The 18,184-nt window shown below is 39.1% G+C and overlaps 1 protein-coding gene across 41 annotated transcripts in view; it reads left to right on the top strand.

The window, feature by feature from the left end:
• Positions 1 to 18,184, top strand: part of PLEKHA5 (pleckstrin homology domain containing A5) — a 173,957-nt gene that overhangs the window by 80,935 nt on the left and 74,838 nt on the right. For 3 of the 41 annotated variants that reach the window (XM_083460958.1, XM_083460953.1, XM_083460950.1), the window contains exon 1: positions 2,223 to 2,440. The exons of 36 other annotated variants lie outside the window; for them this stretch is intronic. In XM_083460958.1, coding sequence (XP_083317084.1) covers positions 2,421 to 2,440 — 20 coding nt within the window. In that variant the 5' untranslated portion in view covers positions 2,223 to 2,420. Of the gene's footprint in view, positions 1 to 1,445; positions 1,590 to 2,222; positions 2,441 to 18,184 lie in introns of those variants that run through there. 2 more of the 41 variants (XM_083460952.1, XM_083460956.1) reach the window with 2 other exon arrangements.

Raw genomic sequence — 18,184 nt, 5'->3', positions numbered from 1 at the left:
CCCAGTAGCACCTTAAAGACCAACTAAGTTTAAGGTGCTACTGGAAGGAATTTTTTTATTTTGACTATGGCAGACCAACACGGCTACCTATCTGTAACTTAATACCCCCCTTTTTTATACCTGCCAAGTTTTCACTTCATGCATCTAATGAATGTGGCTTGCATTTGAGTCCTCAAAAGCTTATGCCATAATAATTTTGTTATTATTTACAGTGTCACAAGAAAGTACTTGTGTGTGAGCAGCAAGACACTATGGCCTGGCTATAAATTAAATAAAAATAATTTGGGACAGACTAAGAGTTTTGTGTATAATACAATGCAGCTACCTAAGAACATATAATTATAAATGAGCCTCTTACATCTATACCTTAAGTATGTATGCAAACTCAATGAGAGATGTGAGCTTGCTTTTGCCGGGTAATCTCATGTATATTAGGTCTGATTTGAGACAAACTCTCATCTCCTCATCAACACAAAGAAGCCTTTCTCTTTTCTGATCATATCTTTCAGAGTTAAAAATCCCTGTTCACAACGAAATAGTTGTGGAGTACTGTAGAAGAATAGCCAATGCTCTTGAAGAGAGGTGTGGATGCTGCTTCTGGCTGTAGAAATATTTTGATACTGTATTGAAATGTTTAAATGTTTATTTGATTGTCATTTAATCTTCCCACCACACTTACCATCCTCTCCTGACGCAACTGTGTGGCACGCCACACTCTTTGAGAACCACTGTGCTAGTAAATCAAGTTGTGCTTTAATAAAGTTTGAGAAATGCTGCCCTGGCCTGATTCTGTGCTTTCTATCTTTTTGTTTTGTGGCGATGGATTAAAAGGACCAGTGCTGACATAATGTTCCTTGGCCCAAGCTAGTTTCAAATTCTGCTTAAGATCAAACACTGGTAAGGCATTAGCCATGGCCAGTTGGCAGCAGCATTACTTCTGGGTACCAGTTGCTGGAAACTGCAGGAAGGGCAAGTGGTTTTGTGCTCGGGTCCTGCTTATGGGTTTCCCACAGGCATCTGGTTGGGCATGGTGGGAACAGGATGCTGGACTAGATGGGCCATTGGCCTCATCCAGTGGGGCTCTTCTTATGCCAAGGCTTGTGCCAATGTACTCCTTAGCTAGGAAAATTTGCACCAGACACAGGAGAGAGCACATAATATTTCAACTTGCCCATGATCCCTTAACTGGTAAAGAAGCTGATTGTCTTGTGCTCCAGTCCTGATTGAGGCTTTCATTATGTGAGGGTGTGTAAGTGTTTTTGTGTTCATGTTTATAGACAGCACAGTCTCATTTGTGCTTCTTGTCGCTTGCCATTTCTTTTGTTACAAAAGCTTTTCTTCCCCAGTGTGTTTCTGCCATTCCTTGAAAGTAACAAAATAGGCTTACAAAGGCTAGAACATGTTGATAAGAATGCATATTTCTTTCCTTGCAAAATGGAAATTCTGTCTTCAAAACAGTAAAGCAGGGTGAACTGCCAGCAGTTGTGGAAATGAAGTTTTTTCTTTTCTTTTGCAATAACATAAACACTTGGGACAAATGTTGTTTAGTCAAAGTCGCTTGACAAATATACAATTTTGTAGTCATAGGGGTGAGATGGTATTTCATTCTTTATCCCTTTTAAATCTTGGTCACCTGTAAAAGTTGTGATTATGCGTGCCTGTTCTTCAGAAGCAAATTTTAAGAACAGACTATAAAAACAGATCTGTTGGAAGTATATTGGATGTAATCCATTAAAAACTGAGCCGATCAGAAGTGCTGATGTGAGAGCAATTATAGTATTGGGAGATTTACTAACTTGCTAAATTCAAGTGTTAAGTTCTTAGCTTTTTGAGGAGGAAATAAGCATTAAGAGATCAGGAATCAGTTTCTCGTTTTCTCCAAGCAAGCAAGGAATAGCATGTTTGTAAGGAGCAAAGCATGAGACCTGGATCACTCTGGGGATGCTTTAATTCATGGATACCAAAACACCACTTTCTCTAAGTGATCTTACAGCTAAAATCCAACCATGTGAGGGTGAATAAAATAAACTAATCTGCTGTTTAGAATAGATGCTTCATGGGGTCTAAGCTAAATGTAATTGGGGCCTTTGCTGGGAAAAGGAAATGGGGAATGTTTGTCTTGGGTGAAGTGTGTGTGTGTGTGTGTGTGTGTGTGTGTGTGTGTTCGTGTTCAGAATGCCTCTTGTTACACAACAGTGTTTTACTTGAGAGAACAGTGCTGATGATTCTGAGGTTCAGTAATTTTTCAGAAGCGGTGTGACATCATTCTTGTATCGGTTTTCTAGCTAGCAACTCTCAGAGCCAGGATGCTTTTTCTTGGTGGCAGGGCTGTGCACAGCTCATTGGGGAACAGCTTCAAGACAAAAGGGTTGTGCCTCGTATTTTTCCAAGTGCTGTTTGCATTGAGGCTTTGGTGAGGAATGAATTTCTCTGAAGGCTGGTAAGTGACTGTGTATTTTCTTTTACAAGTGGATAATTTCTTTTGGTAAACTAAGCCACTTTTAAACATGCACAGTTAAAGTACATTTGCTTCACATTAGATCTGGAGAAAGAGCATGTGGGTTTGTTTTTTTGGTAAGCTTTACTCATCTAATTTCCATTATCATTAATTGTGCATAACAGGAAAGATTTTATTTAAAAAAACACAGCTTTGTGGTTGTTAACAATATTGCAAGCTGGAGAATAAATTGCATGCTGCATGTAAAATAAATAAATAAAATTTTGAAATAGCTTAGACATAAGCAAGTTTAGAAAACAAACTTGTCAGATTCCTTTCTTTGTCCTGTTTATAGGTTGAGGAAGAGAAAAGTGATAAAACACTTAAACGTTCCATAGAAATTATTAATGGGGACTTGCAACATTTTCTGTAGATTGTCCAGTTCATGGCTGCTGTTCTGCATTGAAGAATTCAAATGGAAAAGGCAGGGAATTCTGTTTTGGCAATATGCATTGTGAAGCTGTTGTTGGAATTGATTCTGTGAATGTTACTTGAAAAGCAGGGCATATCTTCCTCCATTTAAGTAGTGAAGAAAATGATATTTGTTCTAAGTGAAGGCATAGGATCAATACAACTGTGGAAGTTGGGGATATTAAGACTCTTCAGAAGATCTTGCATCAGCCCCTATCCATCTAACTGTGAGGAGCTTATGTCATCCATAACAGATGCTTGTTTATTTTTACAATGTCTAGAGAGGCTTTGGTTTCTCTCTCTTACTTATTTTTAAAATTGTGCATGTGTTTAGAATCTCTTTCTAAAAATTTAAGCTTAGTTTTTGAGCTGCAGTGCTAGTGTTTTATCACTTGCCTGAAGCAATTAGCATAGTAATCATTAATGTTAAATAACTTTTTTTTTTACCTATCTAGAGGTTGTGATGCAAGAAAAATACTGCTCATGGAAATTGAATATGCACTTTTGAATGAGAAATGCCCACACAATGGTCTGATTTGTGGGAATTAAAGATCAGAATTGCATGTATGAACTTGCGTTCCATTTATAAACTGCTCTCTTCCCTCCCCAGCATCACTGAAAAGATCAGAAACATTGCATTTTTTACTAGGAAGAAAAATCTTTGTGAGAGAGGTAGTTTTAATTATAATCACCAGAGCAGTTGTTCATTCAAAATCCTACCATGTCAAATCTGTTTTTTGTGCAGATAAAGTTCTACAATTATTTATGGACATATAAATAGATATCACCTCTAGTGAATCCTGGAATTTATTACAATAAGGATGTTAGGACTTCATGGATATATATAATATTAAGCCTATCTAATCCAACTTTTCTGGGGTTCCTGTAGTGTAAAGCCCCTAATCTCAGCAAATGATAGATATCTATTTCTGGCAGGGGAGAGGCTGTGCCTGGAATTCAGATGGATTGATTCAGTCTATTTTTGTACCAAGCAGCTCTTTGCTCTCAAAGCTAGAATGGAGTCATTATTTTCTAAAAATGCTTTTACTTCATTTTGCAGTATGTAATAAACAAGAACTGTTACAAACACCTTGACTGTCTTTGTATTATTCACAATTAAGAGCATTCAGGCTATCATGAATGGAAGGAAAACACATTGTCACACAATACAGATAACATACAAGACTATACTGTAATCAAGGAGATCTCTCCAAAGTCCACCAAGACCTAAGTTGCTATTTGGTACAATAACACTTTTTTTGTTTTTGTTTTTGGTACTGTAAACTCAGTGGATGCTATTCAACAAAATCGAAGAGCGGACTTAAATGGGTCTCTTCAGACTAAGATTTTTTGAATACCACCCAGAATACTGAAAGTTCTTCTGTAGCGGGAACTTCATGAAATTCTGTAATTTATTTATTTTTAAAATACATTGTAATTAAGTCATTTGTTGACCAGAGCACTTTCTTTGGCTTCTTGGAATGCCTTGCTTCATGCTTAGTATTATACTTGAATATATGGATTGTTTTAGCCTAGCCCAGTAAGGCTTCTAATGCAAACGTTTTCCATAGGATGGTCAGGTCTTTGTGATGCTTAGCTCCTATGGATGATGAAATGTTTCTGTAGGGACAAGGGCAATTCTGTAGCAGCTTGGGAGCCATGGTGGTTGGTTTTGGAAAGGGGATAAATAGTTGACTTGGTTCTAGAGCTCCCTTGTAAGGCACTTCCACTCATGTAAGGTGGTTCCCCAAATTTCTACCACTTGCCTCCTCCAATTACAATCATTCACAACATACCCCATACCATTCTATACCCCCTCAACCTTTAGGAACAGCTTTCTTGGGGGGAGGGCATGGGACTGGAGAGGCAGAAAAGCCCTATTTTGCAAGTTCTGTTTGCATATCTCTTGAATTATTGATTATATCAAGGATGTAATTTTCAAACATCACTTGAATTCAAGCTGTGATAAAGAACATTAAGCCAAGGATATCCTTGTTTGTTCATTTAAGTATTACATGAGTAGATCATTGTTGTTTTTAAGCAACAATGTAAGTAAACGAGCACATTTCTCCATTCCTAATTCAGGAGCAAGCAGTATATCTCACTTAGGAATCTAGGAAGCTGTCCTACATCAAGTCAGACCCTTGGTCCATATCGATTAGTATTGTCCATACTGACTAGCAGCAGTATATGCAGAGCTATTTAACATTAGTATGTTTGAAATGGTCTATTTTATTCAATATAGCCAAGCATTCTCTAACTGGGTTCAAAAGTTTATTGTATTGAAGAATCTTGGGGTATGTAAATGCAATTACAGTGGTACCTCAGGTTACATACGCTTCAGGTTACATACGCTTCAGGTTACACACTCTGTTAACCCAGAAACAGTGCTTCAGGTTAAGAACTGTGCTTCAGGATAAGAACAGAAATTGGGCTCTGGCGGCGCGGCGGCAGTGGGAGGCCCCATTAGCTAAAGTGGTACTTCAGGTTAAGAACAGTTTCAGGTTGAGAACGGACCTCCGGAACGAATTAAGTACTTAACCTGAGGTACCACTTTACCTAATATCCTTATCTTCATAACAACTCTGTGAGGTAGATTAGGCTGAAAGTTGCAAAGTGACATCCTTCACCTCATGACCACCCAGGGATTTGAACCCAGGGACACCTATCCAAGATCAGCACTATGCAGTACACCACATTGACGAACCATAACATTCTTATTTTTTATTATACATGCAATAAAGGGATAACTGCATCATCTGCATGGGGGGTGGGGAAATCTCTCTTAAATTGATCCCATCTGTGAAGATGGACTGCATTCCACCCTGTACTTTATCAAACATTTATGCCTCTGTCAAATCAGTGCAGTTGTATTTGCAATATCCTGGTGCAAATAATTTTATGTTTATTGTGAGTGAACTATCCAAGTCCACTTGGGTCACTACAGCTATCTGCCATTGTAACCTCAGAAGTAAGTTATAAGCCAGTAGTTGATCTGCCTGCTAGTGAGTAGCTTTGGTCCTTCCAGCATACAGTTAGCTCTTTCACATCTCCCACTGGCAGAACAGTGACAGTGGAGCTCATCAATCAACACCTAAAGATTACTTACTGTAGCAATGCTAATAATGTAGGTGGCACAGAAACACCTGAGCTATAAATGTTCATAGAGAGAAGTGTTGGCATGTCCTGAGCTACTTAATTCCAAAGGTTACACTGCCGCAGACGTTACAATGAGTAGAATGACAGGTGGTTATTCAGAATTTAGTTTGAAGGACCACAATGTGTGAAAGCGGAAATTGAATTGTATGAATTATGTAGATTTGAGAAACTACACATATAACTTAGCCCAAATCCATAAAATGTTTAAGCTTTGTCTAATAACTAGAGTTGAGCTGAAATAGTTTTTGGCTTTGTGCTTACTTTTATTATTGTTGAACGCCCTCAGTGTTCCTGTGCACTTTTTATTACCCTCTAGAAATATTTGTCTTATTTTCATCCAAGATTTGGACACTAGAAAGTGTGCACATCACAACCCCAAAGGGGTTTTATTGGGGGGGGGGATTAGGCTCCAGGGTGCTACGCTATTCCCCAGAGGGCAGCCCAGAGAAGCTCAGGAGCCCTGGGAGTCAAGGAGCTGTGTAATTCCTGAGTTTACTTAACATGATTGGAGAGAACCACCCCAGCTGAACTGAACTAAAGTTTTGGCAGTGTCCCTTACTTTTATACTCTGTGGGGTGGAGCTGTGGACCAGGCCTAAGAGCAGTGAAAACACTGGGAATTTGAGTGCAAAAATTGCTGACAAACTTTCATGCCAAAGGAGGGGCACATCAAACCATGCATATACTCCTCTTTCCTTGAACTTGTAAAATGGTAACCAAAGTATGAGTAGAAATTATGGTGAAATATAGAAAAGAATGGCTAATTAGAGGCTAAAATAGATTTTTTCCAACTAGTCAGGGAAATGTGGCCTAAACAAATAGGGAACCCTGAACAGATCTTAAGATCTGTCAGCGTTTATATACTGGTTAAAAGATGAGTTTACAGTGTAGAACTGTTTGCTGTGAATTGCCTTGTAGTACCCAAATACAACTTTATTGTGATGAGAATAAGTCATGAGTGGTAATTACTATTGCTGCTAAAATATTTGATGCTCTGCAAGAACAGATTTCAGTCATAAATTCCAAGAAAAGAAAAGAAAAACACATGCAGCCTATAATCTTAAAGGAGAAGAGTGAGAATGAAGTTCACTCGTTTTCTGAAGCTGTTTCAAATTTTCTGTGGGAGTGAGTGCTTGTGCGTATATTAGTCTAGTGGCAAAGGAGAAGTGAGTAATGCAGCATATGGCAAGATGCAATTAGTTTGAACAGTTACATGCAAATTACTAATTACTTGGTATTCAGTTAAAAAAGAAATTTCAGCAGAAAATAAGTCAGCATTCAGTTAACAGATCAGTTTTCATTACACAGTGCATATAATCATTATTAGAGAAAGAATAGTGAAACAGAAGACCAACAAGCTCTATATCACACTCATGTAATGTTTTAGGTGCATTTTTGATAAAGGGATACTGCTCTGGACATTTTTATTTCCAAATAATGACACTTTTTCAATTCCAAGTGTATACTAGTGTAAGCGGTGTTTCCATGTGCTCTGGCACTCGTCATGGTCCTCTGTGCGCTGGTAGCGGTTTAGTCATGTTGGCCCCATGACCTGGAAAGCTGTCTGTGGATAAACGCTGGCTCCCCCTGCCTGAAGCAAGATGAGTGCCACACCCCATAGTTGCCTTTGACTGGACTTAACCATTCAGGGGTCCTTTACCTTTTAACCCCCCCTTTTTTTTTTACTAGGCTTGTACCAAAGCACCTTGATTGGGAGGGAAAGCTGGGGATGGTGACACTGATTCAAGGTGACTAAATTGACAGCTGAAATCAGAGCTTTGTTTCTTTTTGTGGACGAAAAAGCAATAGTGCTCTGGCGGTGCAGATCATTGCATTTTTTTAGTGCTGATTCCACCCCCACCCTCTTTGCTGGTTCCAGCTTCTTAAAAGTCATCTCCCAGGAAAAATCTACCCTGTTGCCTCAAGGGTCCTTTGTGATGGTAGGAATTTCACCCACCAGTCATTTCCAGGGGTACAGTCTTCATTGCAAGTCAACCAAGGCTGTGTGCGTCCTCATGATTAGCTTAAAAGAGGATTAAACAAATTCACAGAGGATAAGGCTATCAGTGGCTACTAGCCTTGGTGGCTGTGTTCTGCTTTCACTGTTGGGAACAGTTTGCTTCTGAATACTAGTTACTTATGGGAGGGGAGGTTGTAGCCTCCACCTGCCCCTCCATGATAAGGGTATGCTGTTAAAGGAATTGGGGGCTTGGTTCCTGTCTGAAGCCTGGGTGTAGGCTAGGGTCATAGCACGACCCCAACGGGGACCCGCGGGGTACCCTAATTTCACATATGTCATTGGGCTCCCCCCATCTGGTGGTTTACCCTTAGTAGACTCCCTGTAGACAGGCAGGAGTCAAGATATAGCCTGGTTTCACCCAATGCCTAAGCCAAACTGCTCACCTCTGTAACCAATAAACCTGTGGCCTATTTTACCCCACTAATCTAAAATATTTGTGTTTGTGTGTTTATTACCTAAGGCAGGGGTCTGCAACCCACGGCTCCGGAGCCGCATGTGGCTCTTTTACACCTTTGCCGCGGCTCCGGGGCGGATACTAGCGAGGGGAGGAGGCGCATTGTGCACCCCGACACTCCTCACTGTTGCGGGCACTGTACTGGCGGTGACGTCGCATGGGGGTGGTGCGTGCGTTAGTCACGCACCGTCCTGACGTCACCTTCCTGCCTGCCCGCCCGCTACATTGAAAGGGGGCATGTATGCTGGTCACTGTTTTGAAGGGGAGTGAAGAACACACACACACAAAAAGGTAACTTGTTGATTTAACGTTTATTTCTATGAGGAGGAGTAATTCTGAGGGATCAAACAAAGAAATAATTTTAAAAAGTGACAAAAAATTATTTTTATAATGACGAGTTTTGCGGCTCCCAGGTTTTTTTTCTTCGGAAACGGGTCCAAGTGGCTCTTTTTGTCTTAAAGGTTGCAGACCCCTGACCTAAGGGAAATGTGGGGCCTGGGGTCTCAGCACGCAACTAGTTACTGGAAACTACAGGAGGGGAAAGTGCTGTTGTGCTCAGGTCCTGCTTGCAGGCTTTCCATGGGTTTCTCATTGGCCACTGTGTGAGCAGGATGCTGGACTCGATGGGCCACTTGTCTGATCCAGAAGCACTCTGCACATATTTTTACTTTATATAAAATCAGGTGTGCATAGTTACATAATTTATGCATGTCTCAGAAATTTGATTTTGTTTTGTTTTTTAGCGTTGAGCATATGATGCACTCCTGCAAGATTGCTTACACAGCATATTCATGGGTTCAGTTGAAAATGTGAGAATCAGCTTTGAGTATTGATAACTTCCAGCAGTCCTGTATTTCATGCTGTATTTCATACCCAAACCTCTAAACCGTGTCACCCAGCATGGTGTCCTCCAGATGTTCTGAGAAATAGCTCCCACCCTCCCTAGCCAGCATGGCCAAAGCTCTCACCCATGAATTTGTGATGAGTAGGGGAGAGATTGGAATAGCTGCAACATCAGCTTGCCCCTCTGGTCACACTCCTTGTGCATGCATTGCAGCCCCTTTCATGAAGTCTACTTAAGCGTCAAGTAAATGATCTTGCTTAGTGTCTTTGATATGTAAAAACAGAAACCAAACAAATCATTAATTTCATAATTGCTCCCATTTCTCTAAAAAAAAAATGTAGTCCAAAAGGCATTTGAGCTACATTATTAGAGGTTTAGAATGATGCTTCTAAACATTTTCTTTTATTATAAACATACACTTTAATTTTTATAGCAAGCAATTCATATGAAAGCTTGTTCAAGAAGTACATGAATTAAAAAACGAAACTTCTTTTATTGGTGATTTTGCAAGCTAGTAGAAATGTATTGCAATTATTCAGGCTTGGAATTTGGTTTAGAAGCTCAAATTCTATATCCCTTCTTCTCTTTGTGTCCATATATTTTTGCAAAGTAATGAATTCTGTAATTGCTATCTTCAGTGCTGGTTCCTATTTTGGTAAATACATGGTATACGTTCTTATTATAAAATACTTGGAATGGCATGGTGCAGTTAAAGGTTTACAGATGTGGGGGGCCATGCCTATGTGGAATTGTGAAAACACAGAATGGTTAAACACTTGCTGCTGGCAGGAATACCAATCTCTGTGGGTTTCAGTTTACTGTTGACCACAGTATTTTGGCTGGGGGATAAGAGACTGATGTGCTTCATATGACATCATCCAAAGTCTTAATAGTGCTCTGAACTAGCCCAAAAAAACTAGATAAATGTTGTAATTTTGAAGCAAACTTTAAAAGTAAGATTTAAGTTTAAGAGTTCTATAAAAATGAGTAATGACTTGTTACCTGGATGACCTTGTAATAAGCAACTTTTAGGCAGCTTTCCTTGACAATTCAGTCTCTTGAAATACCTGAGTGAATCTAAGTGATTCTGAACTCGTAGCAGTTAATCTCCCATCTGGGTTATGTCTGCCATTTTCCTTCCTTCCTTCTAACTCTTTGTCCCCTTTTGGATCTTGTTGGCAGAGCAGTATGGGAGCTGGCTTTTAGGAACTAGAAGAGTGGTTAAATCTAGTATCATTTCTTCCAGAGTCACCATGATGAAATTATTTGTTTACATCAGTAATTGCAGTTATTAGCTAATTAATTTTCCCACGCATGTATACTTTGTGAAATGACAGTAAAGAAAGACGTATTTTCACATACAGTGGTACCTTGGTTTACGAACTTAATCCGTTCTGGAAGTCCGTTCTTAAACCAAAGCGTTCTTAAACCAAGGCGTGCTTTCCCATAGCAGCGGGGGACTCAATTTACAAATGGAACACACTCAACAGGAAGCGGAACATGTTCTGCTTCCAAGACAAAGTTCACAAACAAAAACACCTAGTTCTGGGTTTGCAGCATTCTTAATCCAACTTGTTCATAAACTAAGCTGTTCTTAAACCAAGGTGCCACTGTAAATTGCTTTCTCTCTCTCTCTTTGTAGGGTGATTCAAAATACAAATTAAGTAGTGGAATGTGTTGCTTTCCATAGGCTAGTAGTGGAAAGGATTGATAATCTAAAATGTGCTAGATAATTTCTCAACATTACAAATGCTTGCAGTAACTTCTGTTAATTTTCTTTCCTGTCCTAGCCTCAGTGGTGCTTTGTTAGAGCTCTTTTAAATTCATTTTGTGTGTTTTTAGTTATTAAGAGCCCAATCTCAGTAGGGCAATAGATGTGAAAACTAATGCCTTCATTTGTGCCCAGACCACCAGGAACAATTTATTTATTTATTTATTTAGTAAAATTTATACAAATTGTATAATTGATTTTGTAAAAAATCTCAAAACCATTGCAAATGCTGGAGAACTGCTATATATAGAGAAAAGAAAAATCAGGCTACGTATGAATTGCATTTCCACTGAAGTAGTACATCTAAAAATTAATGTAATTTCTGTCTCATTAATGAATAAAACAGTGCAACATTTTCACTTCGGCTGAGAAAATGTGACCTTCTGTGACTAACATATTGCAACTGATGTAGAGTGGATGAGTCTGCACTAATGCTGGCAGATTTTCAAGTAATTAACAAACTGTTGAGTTTCTAGCAAACACTCCTCCATTAAAGAGATCCTGAGATACAGAATATACTGTTTTTCAGTTTGCTTCTGGTCTGAGCAAACAAGGATGTAATCCACCACACCTTCCCAAAACAAGGATGAAAATACAGTAAGCTGGAGAGTAAACTATGCTGAATTTTTAAATTTAACATTGTTGGCCAATCATGGTAAAGAGAATATTTTCAGGGACAGATGATGTTGCTCTGCTTAGCCAGTGAAAGAAATGCTGAAGATGTTTTTTTGTGTGTTTTTTTGTATGTTTTGAGACTGGGAAAGCTATATTCCAAAAGAGGTTGCAAGTGGATCCAAAAACAGTTTGCACTATTTATAAAGTTAATTAGTTGACATTAGATTTTATTATGTAAACCAACTGTGTTCTTCTGTATGTGTGATAAAACAGACGACATAAGAAAAAGCTAACAAAAGATTTTTTCTTTAATGCCTCTCAGATTTCAAAAACTTTTTTTTATTAAAAATGTCACTGTCCCAAGGAATGTATTTCTCAGATTTGCACTGTGCTGGTTATAGTCCCCAGGAAGATTACTAGGAACAAGGATTGGGGTATATGTTTGTTTAGTCGTGTTCGACTCCATTTATAGCAGGTAAGTAAGTAGTCCTGAGTGCACTTAGAACTGTAATGTCCCTTAATATTCTGAAAAGAGTTGTCATCATGAATCAAATTTAAGCACCCCCTCCTCCAGTTAAATAAGGCAGGAGATACCTTTGCTCCTTACTTCCCCAACTTGAACTGCTCAGTGTTATTGCTAGCCATTACTAAACAGCTGCTTCAGGCCACTTCCAATGTGGGTGAATTTCAGTGGGAAGTGAAGTGATTTGTGCAAGAGCCAGATGGTCTCTTACAAGCTTAAAACAATTATCCCTTGGCATCATCCAGAGAATGAGGCAAGGCCTGAAATTATTTGAGTTTGGGACAATGTAGAGCATGTGTCCCCAAGCCAAACAAAGCTTCCATCTAAGAATATAAATTCAGTCTTGCCAATCACCATGACCCTCCAAAAGCAGAATTTAGAAACCCATCTAAGTAAGAATTAGTAATTCAGGTTCTCTGTTTAGTAGCTGATTAAGATCTTGATTATTCACTGAAGCCAAATGGTACTTAACCTTTTGGAACAGCTGCAGTAATAGCAAAGGGTCAACAGACAGTTGGGCTCATGTTTGCTTTTTACTGCTCTGCTGTGGTTCCAGGTATTCACATTGTGAGAGTCATTTTCTCATTAAAAACCCATAATTAAGACTAAATTTTATAACGTGATTCGTCCTGCTTATTTTCAAAGATGTTCAAGGAACTAAGAAAATGGTTGCCAAACTATGTACTTCCACAGTCCTTAAAGTTGGACAGCCTGTCTTATTTTCTTACATCTCAAGATGCCTTTGAGAGGCACCACACAATGTTCTGAGATACATTTTTTAAAGCATCATTGACACTGGAATATCTCCAGTCTTATTAATAGTTGACATGGATAAACTGAACAGATCATTTTAAAAATGTATCCCCCATTTTTTTTTGTAAGATATGTGATGTATTCACTTTAACACTAGCTATGAATGCTCAACAATGACTGAATGACTGATACATTAATGGATTACATTGTACTTCAAAGCAGGCACTTACATTAAAGCAGTAATTTTTGCAATGCCCTTTTATTATAGTTGTCATGTGTGCTGCATTCAGGTTCTTTCAGGCTTCCCATACACATCTTATTGGCCACTGCTCATAAAATGCTGGCCTAGATGGTTTTTTGGCCTGATTGAACAGAGCTTTTCTTTTTTCCTTACTGGCTGGCATGCATGAGTGTTCTTCCAGACCTCCTTCCCTAGCTTCCCATCAGTCTTAGCCAGCATGGCTAATTTTTAGAGTAGTCCAACAACATCCGAAGAGACACAGGTTCCCCAATCTCTGATCTATAATGCTTAGTTGCATTGCAATAAGCCATAAGTCATATGTATGGAAATACCAGAGACAGACCACTTTATTGTTGGCAACTCATTCTATTGTCATTTAAAGGAGTTTCTATAATACCTGTGGGGATCTATTCATTAAAGTCCATTTTAAAAGTATTACTTTCATATCCTCACAGTTGCAAAGATACCAGTGAGAACTCACTTTAAAACACCCAGCTATGTACATAAAATGTCAGCAAACCTCTTGAGCAGTCTTTGCTGAAACAACCTTCATCAATCCGTATTCTACAACGCCAAGGGCCTTCTGGTGGTTCCCTCACTGCAAGAAGCAAAGTTATAGGGAACCAGGCAGAGGGCCTTCTTGGTAGCATCGCCCGCCCTATGGAACACCCTCCCACCAGATGTCAAAGGAAAAAGCAACTGGCAGATTTTTAGAAGACATCTGAAGGCAGCCTTGTTTAGGAAAGCTTTTAATATCTGAAGGACTATTGTATTTTAATATTTTGTTGGAAGCCGTCCAGAGTGGCAGGGGAAACCCAGCCAGATGGGTGGGGTATAAATAATAAATTGTTGTTGTTGTTGTTGTTGTTGTTGTTGTTGTTATATTATTCAACAGCATCTAGAGCAGGGGTTGGCAAGGCTTACCGGGCATGGGCCGGATCACTCCTGCGGAGATCCTTTGTGGGCCAGACAGGTGGAGTGCGATGCCAGAAATCGCATCTGTGTATGCCTAGATGCCCAAAATTGTGCCTGCACAGAAGCAATTTTCGGTGTCTGGGCATGCACAGAAGCAATTTACGGCACCATGGACATGTGCAGATGCGATTTATGGTATCTGGGCATGTGCAGAAGTGATTTCTGGAAGAGGTACAGGTGGGCACACTGGCACATATGAACGCTGTTTTGGCATCCCTTGCTCTACAGGAAGAGAACGGACTTGTTATTCTTTCCTCTGTTTCTCTTTCTCTGCATTGGGTTGTTGCAAGAACTTGAAGCAAGCATGGCAAGGAGGGAATATGCAGGAAATAAGCCTCCTTTCATTTCTTCCCAGTTTTCTATGCAAGAAAAAATGGGAGGGGAATAAGACACTTCTTCAGAGGTAAGAACAGGAATGTGGTTCCCTCTCCCTTCCTGTTAGGTTGACTCTTTCTGTAAAAGCTGACCTAACATAGCACCTTCCTGGAGAACGGAGATGAAAGGGAAAGCAATTTAGCAATTTTAGGGAATTCAGCAATTTGAAGGAAGCATACAGTGCTCATCAAAGAGGAGAAGGGCCATCAGGTTTATCAAACTGTGTCTGGGATAATGTGTGATGATACAAAATCTCTGTCTGGTTCTTGCAGTTGTAGAAAGACTGTAAAGATGCATGCAACCCTGGTGTGAATTTTTATTTCTCCAGGGGACCTTGGTCATCTATATTATCCTCCCAATGGGAAAGGAGGATTTTGCCAGACATCACACACTGATGTGTGAATACCGTAAATTATTGTCTCGTGGTGAATTTGCACATGTAAACTGCTCTTTAGGGCTTATATGTGATGTTGTTGTAAAGACATGTATGAAGTATCCTATCTACCTAAACAAATAAATACTAGATTTTTTTCAAGCTCTGGCAAATATACTGCAGTAAAATAAGCGAGTGATCAGCCCTACATTGAGAGAGAACTCATTGATCATAAGATTGCAGTCTCCTATCCATTTTCCTGGGAATAAGCCCTATTCAATTCAATGGGACTTACTTCTGAAGATGTATATATTGGATAGTTTTGTAGCAATCTTTCTGTTTTGAGGGACCCTTGTGCTAGAAGTTCAGTGATATGTGTCTGTGGTGACATTTGAGCACACTGTACTCTTCCTTATGTGTCTATACAGGTGTTTTGTTAAGGATTAAGCTGCCCAAACTTTGTATTCCAAGTCTTACATTTATTGTTAAGCATTTGGCAAACTGGTCCCTTGAATGAAGAAGTAAGCCTAACAAGATCAAATGGCAAGCTGCCACTTCCTTAGATTATATTCCTCAATTCTCTCCAGCAAATTGGGAATCTATTATCATGGGTGTGCATGTGAAATTGTGTGGGAGCCAGAGAGATGATTAATGTGGATTTCAAAACTTGATGTTCAACAGCTAAAATGAGTACCTTTGTGTGAGAATTCAATTACTTTGGTATTCCTTATAATGTTCTTTTGTTACCTTTCTAGTTAAGCATTCTAATTGGGGAGCCTGATAGTAATCCACGTTCCAGGAAAACCTTTTCTGCACAAAGCTTTCAAACTGTTTTCTTAAATAGATTAATTGGGGGAAAAGTTCATATGTTCAGCTGAATGCAAATGCTTACATATGCAATGTGGAGTGACATTTTCTGGAAAATGGAAGGAGCTTGTGCAGCCACAGACCACATCCTTACTGGTAGTAGATATGAATATATTATATTACATTTTTTCCTGTCTTCAAGCAATATTTTATTAGCTTTCATCTATTGTATTTGTCTTATTGAAAAAGAAACATTGGGACAAAGAACAAAAATAACAAGAAATTTTGCTGACTTTTTACTCCTTAAGGAATGGAAAGTTTGGTGAGCTGGGGTTTGGTTGTGTTGGCTCCTCTTGACTCTCCCTTCTTAATTTTAAGCCTCACATTCCTAATGAATTTGTAAATGGAGGAGGGCTACAGTTGTGTATTTATTATTATATGAAATTACTGTAAAAACAGTGAAATGTCTTTGTGGTATTTAAACTAACATACAATTTACTTCTGGAGTAAATGTGGAGGGAAATATAAAATGTAGCGAGTATTGCAGGATTAATAGAAAATACTTTCGAAAAAATTATCCTTGTTTTCTTAATGAAAATTATACTTAAACTCATTAAGCATATGGAGGCGTCCAGTTGTCCCCTGTGGAAAGCAGAAGTCTTTGGTCTGATCTAGCAGTGCTGCACTTGAGCTTTAAGGATTAACCCTCCAAGCTACCGAATATCCCAAAGCACCCTTTTGTTTTACTGTATCTTGTTTAGGTGAATGGTTGCCATGCAGTTACTTATACAGAATAAGTAAAGCATTGAACTTGGGGATATTGTTAAGGTGAGAGTGAGTTACCCAGGCCTTGCGTTCAGGGTTCACACCTGAGGAGTGCAATGTGTATTTGCCTAAGGACTAAGGATCAAAAAGAACAGTAGAGCATCTGCTCTGCATACAGAAGATCCCAGGTCAATTTCTGGCATGGCCAGGGAGGACTGGGAAGGTCCCTGACAGACACAAGGGAGAACTGCTGCCAGCCAGTATAGACAATACTGAGATAGATGGTGGTCTCTCTTAGTGCAAGGCAGTTTCCCATATTCGTGTGTTATATAGGTGCAGCTGCAAGGAATTTGGACTCCAGTGTCTTGTGCTAAAATGCAATATTGAGTCAGTAGCCTCATACTAAGAGCCTGCCGGTGAAAGGATTTATGATGTGAGCTGTCACTTAGTTTCTGGTGAAGACATGTCTTAGTCAGCTGTGCATTTTTGAAGGCTTCATGTGCCTGTGTGTGTGAGTGAAGTGCACCACTTACATATTGATTTGTGGCAGAATAGTCTTGCATACCAATTAAATACCTTGGAGGATTGTGGAGTTTTGGATCTATGATCATATTTTTGAGAGCTTGCCTTCTGTTCTTAACTTGTTCATGCTACCAAATATTTTATGTAATGACCTTCGATAACGGAAAATATAAAAATGCATCTCTACATTCATTTATCTCTTGGGTTCTTTAATTCTTCATGTTGATGATATATGAATTTACTAAAAGAAAGTTGTTTAGCCCAGGGAATGGTAGTCTAAGTGGGTTTTATATAAATTAAAAGGGTATATAGAAATGAGAGAATAAATGCTAACTTTTTAGAAGAGGGAATTCTAAACTTGCTTTGAATTCTAGGCAGGTAGAATTAATTAGCCTGCAAGAGAACCTTCTAGAATTATGTGCTGTGCAATGAAGCACAGAATTGGGCTGCAGTTCACCTAACAGAGCAAGCAAGGTGTGTCGGAAGGCTTTTGAATTATTTTTCTTAGGAAGCTTTAGGAATGTCTGTCTAGAATAAGAGCACAGTGGAAAGTGGAATTGCAGTTTTGAGTTGTGCAAGTGGAACACGAATATTCAAATCAAAAGCTAATTGGTTACTGTTAATTAGTGAAGTGATTGCCTCTGTAGCCTTACAGTGAAGTTCTTTGTGGGTCACTGAGTTATATAGTTAACTATAGGTACTCAGATTGAGGGTGTTGTTTTCAATATTGATTTCACCAGTATAGATTCTGGATATAAACAAATGCCTTTTATTCTGTGAAAATGAGAATTGTGTGCTGACGTTTCTGCACTGCTGAAAAACTGTTTGAATACATACACTAAAATAGTGAAAGAAATTCAGCTTTCAGGGAACCAAAATAACCCTGTATGCACACCCATACATGTATTTTTAAAAAGCAGTTTTACTGAGTGATTTGGATCAATATTTGAATCAATCAGCATGCATTAACATATGCCCTTGAAATGCCCTTGAACTGAATGTGTCAGACTTTGCATCTGAGTACATCTTTGGGCCCAAATCTGACATATAACCCAGTCTTTCACATGTTTACTTAGGAAT

The sequence above is a fragment of the Podarcis liolepis genome (assembly GCF_965112155.1).
Source record: "Podarcis liolepis genome assembly, chromosome: 10".
In the NCBI taxonomy this organism is placed as follows: domain Eukaryota; kingdom Metazoa; phylum Chordata; class Lepidosauria; order Squamata; family Lacertidae; genus Podarcis; species Podarcis liolepis.
The sequence above is the reverse complement of the archived record's forward strand: the minus strand, read 5'-3'. Positions and strand labels throughout refer to the sequence as shown.